Source organism: Aulonocara sp. 'chitande type north' Nkhata Bay, linkage group LG11 (genome assembly GCF_057382095.1).
Source record: "Aulonocara sp. 'chitande type north' Nkhata Bay isolate Kocher_YH1m ecotype deep benthic linkage group LG11, A_spYH_male_GT1.1, whole genome shotgun sequence".
NCBI lineage: Eukaryota > Metazoa > Chordata > Actinopteri > Cichliformes > Cichlidae > Aulonocara > Aulonocara sp. 'chitande type north' Nkhata Bay.
In genome coordinates, this window is record NC_141354.1 from 19,677,883 (window position 1) to 19,689,435 (window position 11,553).

Below are 11,553 nucleotides of genomic sequence, written 5' to 3' on the forward strand. Positions count from 1 at the left end.
TGCCAGTGGTGAAAGAGTTAATTTTATAAATTAGATCACTGCTTCTCTCTCTGCCCTTTCACTGCTATATCCACCCCTGCTACTCCAACCCTCTATCTCATTTCATATCTGCTTTCCTTCATCCCACTTAGTCACTCCATCCATCTTCCTCTCCTCTCCCCTCCCCTCCTCTCCCTTTCCAGCCTTGAGTCTCCTCCCTCTCCACCCCCCTCCCCTTTTGTCCATGTGCCCGGCCCCTTCATTAAGCCTAGTATGAAAGGAAACCCTCTTGCAGACAGTCACATTTCAGGGGTCTCCCAGAAGCCTCACTCTCACGCTGTCTCAGGCCTGGATACAGGGATATAGGCAGTTGCCAATTTCTAATCAGCATACCTTTGAGTGAGGCTTCAGTTTTTCATATCTCTTATTTTTAACACTGACATGGAGCTCCACAGTTTACAAAGGACCACCCACACCAACCACCTGGGTGAGGAGAAGCAGCAAATGCTGAACCTAAATCGACGACTCGGGACCTACCTGAACCGAGTTAAACTCCTAGAGGAGGAAAACATGCTGCTTGCAAAGGAGATACAAGCTATGAGACACAATAATCAAGGTGCTTTGACACGCAGAAGAGGCCTGGAGGAAGAGTTGCGGCAGGCAAGACTGGAAGTAGATGCAGTCTGGAGAGATAGGGTCCTCACAGAGCTGGAAGTTGGCAAGTTGACTGAGGAACTTCAAGCGCTGGACTTGTGGAGACAGAGGGAGGCTGAAGAAAAAGTGAAGGCCAAGACAAAGCTGGAGCAAAGCAGGAAGGAGTTGGAGGAGGAACAGAGGGCACAGATTTGGCTTAGAGAGAAGGTCAACCAGCTGGAGCATGAGATGAGACTCCTGATCCAAACACATGGGGAGGATGTAGCCCACCTGGAAGCCACACTGACCCATTCTAGAGCTACATTATCTTACACATTTTCTCAAAAGGGCAACCATACACCGAATCTCCTTCAGCTGGGGCATGAATACTCTCAGAGTGCCACCAGAGCATGGCAGGAGGCAGCAGAGGCTTATCAGGACCAGCTGACTCGGTTAGAGGAGTCACTTAACCAGGCCAGGAGCCGTTTGACCCAAGTGGGTCAGGAGAAACGTGAGAGCCAGCTGAAGCTCCAAGCCCTGGAGAAGGAGATCATCTCAGCTCAGGAAATCAGACAGCATCTGGAGAAAACTGTTGCCCAGCAGACAGACAAATACAGCCAAGAGATGCAGCAGCTCCAGGTGAGTGAAACAATCCATACATGTTGGGATGCAACAGTTATTACAACAGTTGCAATAGTTGAATGTACATGATATTCAATCCAATTATTACCCTTTGAAACTGAAAATTGTTCCGCATATTCACACATTAGGCAACTTCTGACTGGTTGGAAAAGAATGGCAACAAAATCATTGGGTGTTGGTTGTGAAATATGCAATAAGTCATTGTGGTTAATGTCACAGTCTAAGATAACAAATGGACAAACCACAGTGGAATTTGAACATGTGACTCGTGACAGCTGGACAAAATAGAGTCTGTGGATATCTACTGTCACTACATTTGACTAGCCATGTCCTAAGAGATCAAATACTCAGTAAAAAGAACAAGAATACTAGATACATTTTATTTGAATATAGATTTTCCTGGAAATATTCAAGGCCTCCAGCAAAATACGCAAGAAGCTCCACTAAAGGCTTTTGGAAGCATTTATGAGTCCTCTCCCCCCCAAGGGATTTTGCTCCCTTGGCATCCACATTTTATATGCTGATGAAATGAACACATTTGGTTATGAAAGCAACTGGGGGCTACGTATTTGTAGGCTGGGGTTGATGGGATTAGTTCTGGGTCACAGTTAGGTCTGAGGGGTGAAGCACCTACACTAAATACTTTTTATGGCATTTCTTTTTCTCTCACTGAGGTCCCAGATCACTAGCAGGCAGTTATATTGCTTGTAACAGTGTGTAAATCTAAAAGCACGCTAGTGTGATAAGTAAAACAGGTTGAATAACTTAGATGCAGTAATAATAAAAGCCTGTAAACAACCCACCACATATAACAAGCAAAAGAACAAGGAGATTTATTCCTGCTTAATATAGCACAACACTGAATTCTTTTCCAATGCTTTTTTTTAACCTCTTCCTTTTCCTCTTCTGCTTCCTGTTTTGGCAGGAGCACTTGGAGTCCTTAGAGGTGGAGAAGCATGAGCTTGGTCAACAGATCAATCATATCATAATGGAGAACCGAGGCCTGACGCAGCTGAAAATGTCTCTAGGTCTCGAAGTAGCAACATACAGGTACACTGAACTGCCTGTTGCACTGTCAATTCTAAAGCACCTTTAACACTTATTTTTCTACCCGATAGTAGAAGTAGAAGCTAAAGTGTACTTTACCTTAGAATTTTTTTTACTATTTTTTTCATGAGTGTGTAATGTATCAAAAAAAATGGGTTACTTTGCACATGGAGTATCATTCAAAGTGAAATAAAGTTTGTCTTGTGTGCTTCAGTAACAGAATATAAGATTAGTGGTTACAAAATTATCATATTTATCTCTGTCAAATTTATTGTGAGTCATTATTTCATCAGCAGTACTACCTGATTTCGCAATGCCACTATTGCATGAGGTTCACACAGTTTGCAGAAGGTCTTCTGTTTTATTTATTAATAAAGAGACTGTCTAATGCTGTGTCTGCCAGCCCCCCTTCCTTCTGTATTATCTGTGGCTGAAGATGCTTCATGCTCTTTGTGATTTAAAATGAAACATTAGACTGATCTGCATACGTTTTCTATTTAAAGAAGTCGGCCTGTGCATTGACTTAGACGTCCCGTATCCAGGTTGCTGTTATATAGCATCAGTGCTTTACAGTGCAATGTAAAAACAATATTGCTTCACCAGGTAGGGTGATCTGAAACACTGAGCTGCTTGATGTCAGACAGTTGGGGCTGCACCTTGCAGTTGATTTTGACTTGCTTAGAGGCAAGTGCAGCTTCATGTGTTTTTGATAGGTGTTCGAAGAATCTCACTAAATGGCTAAATTATCATATTTCCAAAATCAGTTTTCAGAAAGTCTTTGTCTGTAAATTGGTTATTAATGCACAAAACAATCAGTGTTTTTGCTTTCCTGCAAAACTCTAAGAATGAACCAAACTGACGTGGAAAAAATATGATTTAAAGATTTACTTAAATAGGTTTTGAATTGCAAACTGACTCAAACTCCACATGCATACAGCTTAGCTATTAGCTCAGTTTACCATGTAAACGATGAGTTGCATGATTAATTTAACCCACTTAGAAGCTCAGTAACAGGGTATATGTTGTCTCTTCCAGTAGTTAGAGAAACTGACAAAGGAAAAGATGCCCACGGAGGGAGCAGCCTGTCTGGAAGGTCATTTCTTTGAAGCAGCAGCCTCTGTTGCCTTGAACTGAGTAACTTATCCATTATGAAGCTCTATAGCCCACATCCCCACCCCACCCTCAAAATATTGACCCTCACCCTTTAGTGAGAAGCTACCAATTTCTCAGCTATGGGAGTCTAGAATTACAGCGTAGGGGAGCAGATGGAGACAGGACATTACTAGAGGACAAATCTGAATGTCATTTATACCATGTTCAATTGTGATTCTATGCCAAAAAGAAGAAATTATTTTGTAATAGAGCTAATTATTTAAGTATGTGTTGGAATGGAAACAACAGTGGTTCAAACATGAGAATGGAAACAGTTGTATTAGTGCTGCATGAGCTGCTTGTAAAATCTGCTGTCATCGTATGTGTGTTCATGAGAGTCCCCCCTGTTGTTGTGTATGTGAGGAGGTTTGTGAACTGCAGATGGCTCCTCAATGGCACTGCCTTTCCTTCATTACCATAACAACAGACCTCAGTCTTTTCTTTCTGCTTGAGAACAGCTAGAGTCTCCCTTCGCTCCTCTTCCCACCCACAGCTCAATGTGCAGCATCATGTTTGCATCCTCCAAATCTTATCCTGGAACCTCAGGACGTAATTGTGTCTTGTTGTCCATCTCCACAGAGCTTTGCTGGATGGTGAAAGCCTGAGGGGAGACGTGTCTGTGTTAAATCAGCCAAGAAACATTTCCATCACAGGTAATTAAAGTAAACTGTATTAACACATCCGCAGCATCATCACCACTGATTTTACCTCTGGCTTGTTTAGAACCACAGCATGTCACATTAATCCTCTTGCTTTTGTCCACTCTTCTTACTACTTTAAAACTCATCATTTTTCTCTAAGTATAGCTGAAATTATTCTAAGTAAAGGCTCCTCAGAGAGGGAGACATGTTTGATTCAGTTGTAATCGCGTTAGTCTCACTGGAGACTGGTGCTGGTGGGGGGGGGGCTTGACTAAAAGGGCTGAGCTGAGGTAGGCACTTTGGGTCTTGTAATGCAAGCCAGCTATGACAGTCCCCAAAGGTTATTGAGCCATATGGCTTTGCTTTCCAGTAACTTAGACAGCAGAGAAAGGAAACTGCGATCAATATCTCCCCATTAGTGTCCAAACCTGGTTGACAACACACAATACACATACTCAATACACATTTAAAAACGCATTGTAGATGCCAGTTTTCCTCAGAAAAGTACACACACTGACTAATGTTTTGTGGAGATACCTCAGCATGTAGAAAAACTGTCAGGATTAAAGGATTAGGTTAGTAACATTTAAATGACACGTGTTGAAATGATTGTTGTACATCATTATTATTACAGTAGCTAAGGTCATTGTGTATTTATGAGCTGCGCTCTTGTCTTCCACAGATGCAGTTTTCAGTTCTCAAGGGGTTAAAAAGAATTACCAGACTCAGCTGTCTGCTAGCCGCAAAACCACTTCTCTCTCATCAATTCGCAGCATAGCAGAACCAACAGTAATGTCTACCACTCTATTTTTAAGTAGAAAACCTGTAACGTCAAATGAAACACCAAAGACTTCAGAGAAATGTCCTGATGCAAGAAAGGCAGAAACATGGGAAACCCCTTATCCAAAAATAATGCAGGATGGAGCTGTTGAAAATTTCAGACCACAGGAAGTTTGTGAAAAGGTCACGTATGCTGAGCCTTTGTCGCCTCCTAATGAGCCAGAAACGAATGCTAAAGCACCATCAGGGGACGAGGAAGCAGACTGGAACGATGTTGGTGTTAAATGCTCTGATGAAAGGCCAATTGTTGAGTCAGTTGTCAGTTGTCAGGTTGAATCTACCCTCAGCACTGAGCAATCCTTTAATGATGAAGTTGGCCGTCACCAGTTTACAGCACCCAGCTATACACCATATCATGCAAATTTGAAAGAAGAGCCCAGCAGTTTCCCAGATGAGTCTGATGAGGATGTAGCTTTGTTAGGGGAAGCTGAAGAGCAATATAAGCAACAGGATCCACTTGATGCATGTGTAAGGGAAGTGTGTACAGGCAAAGATACAGGGCATATTCAAGAAGAGAGTTCAGATTCTGAAACAGAGGCAGTGCTTGAACCGACACCCGAATCCAGGCCTTGCAGCCCAGAATCTCAATGCGTTTTTAACCAAGCTGTTGATAAAAATTTAGATGAAAATGTTACAAATGATGTCGATCCAACTGAAATAAAACAAGAAATAAGTTGTTCTATGATAGAGACAAACCAAATGGATGTCGAAGATAAATTATACCCTGATGGAGAAGAGATGGATACATGGGATAGTGTAATAGAGAGGAAGACTGATGTAAAGACAGACGATTGCAATACAAATGATGAAGTAAAAGGACAACATGCTGAACCAGAGGAGGACATATCAGCAAGAGAACAAGTGAATGAGCAGAAAGGAAGCATTATGCAGGATTTTGCTACAGTTGTACAGCAAGGCAACATTATGACTTCTTCCCTGATTGACAAGCAAGCAGATGACCAAGAGCATGCTGCATTAGAGCAAGAACTCGTTCCACTTCCTGATAATGAAGGAGATGATGATGATGAAGACTCTCAAAATGTTTCCATGTCTTGGAAGACTGAGGTGGAGGGTGACAGTTATGCTCAGGATAACACTCTGGCTGATACTCGTCCTCTGATCCGATACAAAAGCGATGAGACTGATGCCAACACTCAGGCGTCACACATGGATGAGAGTGAGTCCAGTGAAGGTGAGCAGGAAAAAAAGATCGGAGAGACAGGAACTGGAACGTGGAGTGAAAGCAAGGCAAAGAAATTTGGAACAATGGAAGATCTGTGTGAAGAAGTTGAGGGAGAAACAATGGATGATGAATATAATCTGAGTTACACTCATATCAAAGATGGGGATGATGATGACGGTACAACTGTAAGTGAGCGCGTTATCCAGGTGAATGATAAAGAAAGTGCAGAAGAAGGGATCAGAGATGGCCGTGAGGGACATTCAGATGAAGAAACTGAAGAACTAACAGAACACATGGTACCTGCAAATGTAGCCTATGACGAAGAGTTGGAAACGGACAAACTTGTGGAGCAGGAATTAGAAAATCTGTGCACAGACAGCTATAGTGCTCACTTTGCGCAGCAGCAAGACGGCGACCAACTGCTATACACGAATGACGAGTCTGACCGTGAGATAACAGAGGAAGAAGAGGACATGTCTTACTGTGAGACTGGAACAAAGGTGAACCATGAACTTGTATCTTCCACTACAATTATAGATCAAACTTCTGAAAACCCAAGTGTCAGTGATTTGGCGGATATGACGCATCACATAGACACTGTGGATGTAGAGGACATCCACTATGAAGATCAAGAAGTGAAAGATACCCCAGAGAAAAGAGAAGAAGAGGGTGGGCCTAATGTGTCCATGGTGACGCATGCTGATATAGCAGAAGATCAGTCTGGATTTAGCAAATTTATGAGCAGTCCTGAGATGGAAGAAATCAACAACTCAGTGGATCCAAATTCTGTGTTACTCGTGACAACAGATGAGGAAAATGTGCAGGATATGGCAGCTCAGGATGAGGTAAAAGATGCTTTCCCTCTTGAAGTTATCGGTCAGTCTCAAGAACAAGATGAGAGTGATAAAGATTGCCAGGAGCTTCCTGAAGCTGAATGGGAAGTTCTAGGAGACCCAAGAGAGGATTCTGAAGCCAGGGATGAGATTGAATATGATGATAAATGTCAAAAAGTGCCAGAAACCACAAACGAGGGTGATGTTATACACCAGGAGGAGCCCCTTGAGATTCCCAATGAAAGTACAGCTGATGAAAATGGTATTTTTAAGGCAAATGATCCAGCAAACAATGGGCTCAATGGTCTCTTTTCCTCTGGCATAAAGAGTGACTTCTGGGTGTCCTCTTTAGAGAGCGGTGCCACCGGTGAACCAGCTGATGCCTGCAATGAAGCAGCTGAGCAAACTAATGAGAATCTGGGATTTGTTGACAACCTAGTCTGGGAGATTACAAAAAACCAGAATGCCTTTAACGGCAAGTCCAGGGTGGATATTGAGTCAGCGCTCACTACTAAGAGCGAGCACGAACAAATGGATAAACAAGTAAAGCAGGTGTTGGGTAGAAATGTTAGCGAGGGGGAGTTGGTTCATTCTGAGGAGTCTGAAGCTGAAGCTGAATTGTGGTCATCTGGAGAGGAACCAGCATAAAATTGTGTGAAGTTTTAGATGTAGTGTTAGTCAAAAGTGTGTTTTCTTTAAAACCAAAGTTGTGCCTTGGTGCGCTCCTTAGTGACGCTAACCACCAATGTGCCAATTCTGTCTACAAACATACTGAGCATTTGCTGTGTTTCACGTTTTCCTCATTCCTAATTGTTTAAAGGTTTCAGTCAATTAGTGTGCATGCTGTGGAAAAAGATTGGGGGCTTTTGCATGAGGGAACGGCACGATGAAAGAACAAAGAATGTCATTTGAAAGTCAAAGCATTTATTGATTGTTTGCTAATCTGATTGTACTGACTAGTGGGAATCAATAATAGCAGAAGGGTAGAATTACTTGTCGAGCTACTATTCAAAAAAACGACAGGCAGCTAGTGTTTCTGTTAGTGAGTTATTTCATTTAACTAGACCAGAGTTGACTTGGTGCATGTTTTACACATGTAAAATGAATAACTGGTGGTAAAATGGCATAAATCAGTTTAGATAAGCAGATAGTTGTGTTTGTATTTGGCTGATCTCAAAGAATAAAGGTTTTTCCATTCATGAAAATATATAATGCACTACGGTACAGTTCCAGTTCCAAAATAAACAATAGCTTCTAGACATTCTGTCTTTTTGTCTTTTTGAACTTATTTGCTTGCACAGTGCCCCTCATCGATGCATTTAATTCCACATCACAATGACATTTTTTACTGGTGTAAATATACTCCTACTTATCACTAGTAAAGGTTAAAGCTAAACTGAAATATTTTAATGGTCAAGTTTGTTTTTGGTAAACATTATTAACATCTTATTAGCCTTTTACAAAAACATATCAGTTAGCACCTGAATTTATTAACTTTTTACACATTTTTAAAGAACCTTCCTGCAGGCTAGAATCCAACATAAGAAAATTAAGCTTTTAATAACAAATAAATGACCAGTAGATTTTATTTGGGTTTAAATCAGATCAAACAAAAAGCTGTTTGATGTGAATGAGACAAGCCTCTCAAAAGTGCTGAACTTTTCCTTTAGAGTACAGCTGTATTCTTAAGAGAAGGTCAAGAAAAGCAGCTGCTTGCCGCCTTCCAGCAACATCCATCTCCATTTCCTTTGGGGTTTGCATAGAAGAAGGGAGTAAAGCTCGTATGTGCCTGGACTTGGCAACAGCCCAGTTTTCACTGACCTCGAAGCAGGCGAGACAACAAAGCACCACCGAGGGTCTCCGCAAGCATGCAGCCATCCCATGAGGCGACCAGGGGAAAAGTACGAAAGAGAACAATGTATGACCTCATCTCCTCTCCTTCACAACCCCGCCCCCACCCCCCTCATGTCTTTCATTAGTCAGTTTACCGAACAATGATGGCTATTTCAGTGGGTGCTCGCCTCCTCACTGCCCATATCTGCCCAATGGGAGATTCAGTTAGGAAGGAAACTGCCGACGGTTGCATTCAGGATGACAAAGCTGAAGAGCTGGAATGGCATTACAGCAGCTGTCTGGCATGCTCCTATTCTCCACCCATCAATAGAGCTGTTCTACCAAAGACATTCTCTCTTCAGTCACTAAATAAAACTAGAAGAAATGTATTAATCTGTTAAGAGGAGAACAGCAAGAGCAACTACACATAAGCTGAGACATTCGCTAAATGGAGTTGATTTGGGCTTGTGTCCCATCTGTGCATTAATTTCACTTATTTCACTATTTCATTATTTAAGATCTGTTACAAAGCTATTCACATAGCATAGTTTTTGCTATTTGATGACTACAAACCACATTATGTTTAATAATTAAAATGTGACATATTGGTATCTCCCCTTTTTAAATTTTGACGTTGCACATATGCAAGTGTCTGTGTAGTTAAAGTAAGCCTGTCTCTGTTTTCAGATTTGAAGAAACTTGGCACAAATCAGCGGTGACCACTATTCATCTTCGTGGTTGGATTTGTCTTTTGATGGCAGCATGAATCATTATATTCCTTGGAAGCTTAACATAGAAAAACCTTGTTGCTGAGGGTTAAACATACTGTCAACAACATGTGTATACTCCATTCCAAGTTTTGACTAACAAGCTCCCTAGTGATCACAATCTGGGCTACTAATGAAGTATTGTTGTGTTTGAGGTAAGTTATCAGCACAACTACAGCATGTTTGGGTACCCCGCAGACCATAAGAAACACAAAATACTTTTAGAGCCAGTTGTGGTGGGTTTAATTTGTGCTGTGTTCCAGTTTCTTGCAAACTGAACCACAGGTACTTTCTCTGGATTTCTGCCATAATTTTATTCTCTAAAGGGCAACTACCTTAAAGGAATACATACAATTTGAGTGAAATTCTTTGTTAGTTTTAACACTGTTAACCAAAGGTCCAGCTGTGACCAATTATTGATTATTGGTCACTGTTGATTAACATGGGGGAGGTGTGTTTCTACAAATCCATTATAAGAGAATTGAACTCTTTGTGGTAGTACTTGCACACATGTGCCCCAGTTGTCATCTGCTAACCACCATCCATCTCCATTGATTTACTCTTGATTGGTATGAATAATGGAGGAGCCAGCTACAGAGCCAGACTGAGAAGGAAGAGGTTTCTCCCACTTCAGACCACCTTTACATCATGAAAGACATCATGGACATATGAGCCATATAGCCTAAGTAAACAGATGGTGCCAATGTTAAAGTCCAGCAAGAGATAAATCAACACTCATCCATTGTGTCACATGCAGCTGTCTTTAAAATAAATGCATGAGACACAAGCCAAAGAAATTCAAGTGTCTGTTTTCTGAGGTCATAAATTTGCTTTTCAAATTCAAACAATCAATTTAATATTGCTATTAGATATTATGCTATGCTATCTTTAATTTTATCCTTAATCAATCCCCCAAATGGAAAATGGTGATGTGCACAGAGCGTTAACTTGCATAGTATCAAAGGATGTCATCAATAATATCAATGAATAGTTTTTCTCTGGGGACCATAAATATAAGCACTGAATCTTGCTCAGTTGTGAGATGTCTTGCTGTGTTATTCAGTGCTGAATAAATTATCATAAAACAATGAAAAAGGTGAAACTGCTGGTTCAGATTCTCAACAGAGAATCTCTCACCCACTTTACATTTTAAACACTTTCTCTACGCAGTTGTTTTTTTTATTGTCACAAACTAAAGAAATATTTGTCCTGTTAACACTCAGGCCACTGACCTCATAACTGTAATTTATTAATGTGCTACAATAATTTAGAAACCAAAGCTAATTTGCTTACAATTAGTCTAACCTGATCATCACATAAAACATAAACTAAATGCTTAAAACACAAATCCCCACACGTCTCTGACAAGCTTAAAACCCGACAACTGAATAAACAACAAAATCATGTTACCGTCAGCAGAGATGAGTTCCAGCATGAACTTCCTGTTAATTAACATATACAACAATGCCTGTATGCAAAATTTAAATGGTAAATGGACTAATTCTTATATAACACTTTTATACTCTGAGCACTCAAGGCTCTTTACACAATTTGCCTCATTGGAGAGCAGAATGGAGCAGCCAGGGATCAAACTACCAACCTTTAGTAGATGACCTGCTCCACCACCTGAGGTAAACCTACCCCACTTATACAAGCTAAAGTCATGCAAACCAACTCCTTAAACCCAAACTGCAAACTCAAGTTGAATGTTTTTAGCTGGGTGTGGTCAGTATTGTGCTGCTACTTCTTGTTACACTTCTGGAGATCAGACCATGCACAGTATGTTAACTTTCTGTTTTGTTACATTGACTAACTCATAAGACCCTCTAAAGCCAATATTATTAGTAAGTCATTAGGTTCTTGTTGCACTCCAATGATCTATTCTTTATCTCCTCTAAGTATTACACTTGTTTTTCATTTTCTCCACCTTGTTCCTCTAAAACAAATATTCCATATGCATCTCAACCCTGCTCTGTCCTGCCTAAACAGAAGCATCTATCTGT

At 40.9% G+C, this 11,553-nt stretch overlaps 1 protein-coding gene across 1 annotated transcript; it reads left to right on the forward strand.

The window, feature by feature from the left end:
* The first annotated feature begins 287 nt into the window (after nt 1–287).
* Nucleotides 288–8,200, forward strand: nes (nestin). Its single transcript, XM_086310959.1, has 4 exons — nt 288–1,251; nt 2,180–2,304; nt 4,033–4,106; nt 4,777–8,200. Exons 1-4 carry the CDS (start codon nt 421–423, stop codon nt 7,596–7,598), a joined length of 3,852 nt encoding a protein of 1,283 aa, XP_086167085.1. The 5' UTR covers nt 288–420; the 3' UTR covers nt 7,599–8,200.
* The last annotated feature ends 3,353 nt before the right edge of the window (nt 8,201–11,553 follow it).

Bases quoted from the DNA above. Each gene is read 5' to 3' on its own strand.
- nes (XM_086310959.1), top strand. From the start codon at position 421: ATGGAGCTCCACAGTTTACAAAGGACCACCCACACCAACCACCTGGGT. The intron at 2,305-4,032 runs GTACACTGAACT...CCATCTCCACAG, and splicing joins CTCGAAGTAGCAACATACAG to AGCTTTGCTGGATGGTGAAA. The intron at 4,107-4,776 runs GTAATTAAAGTA...TGTCTTCCACAG, and splicing joins AAGAAACATTTCCATCACAG to ATGCAGTTTTCAGTTCTCAA.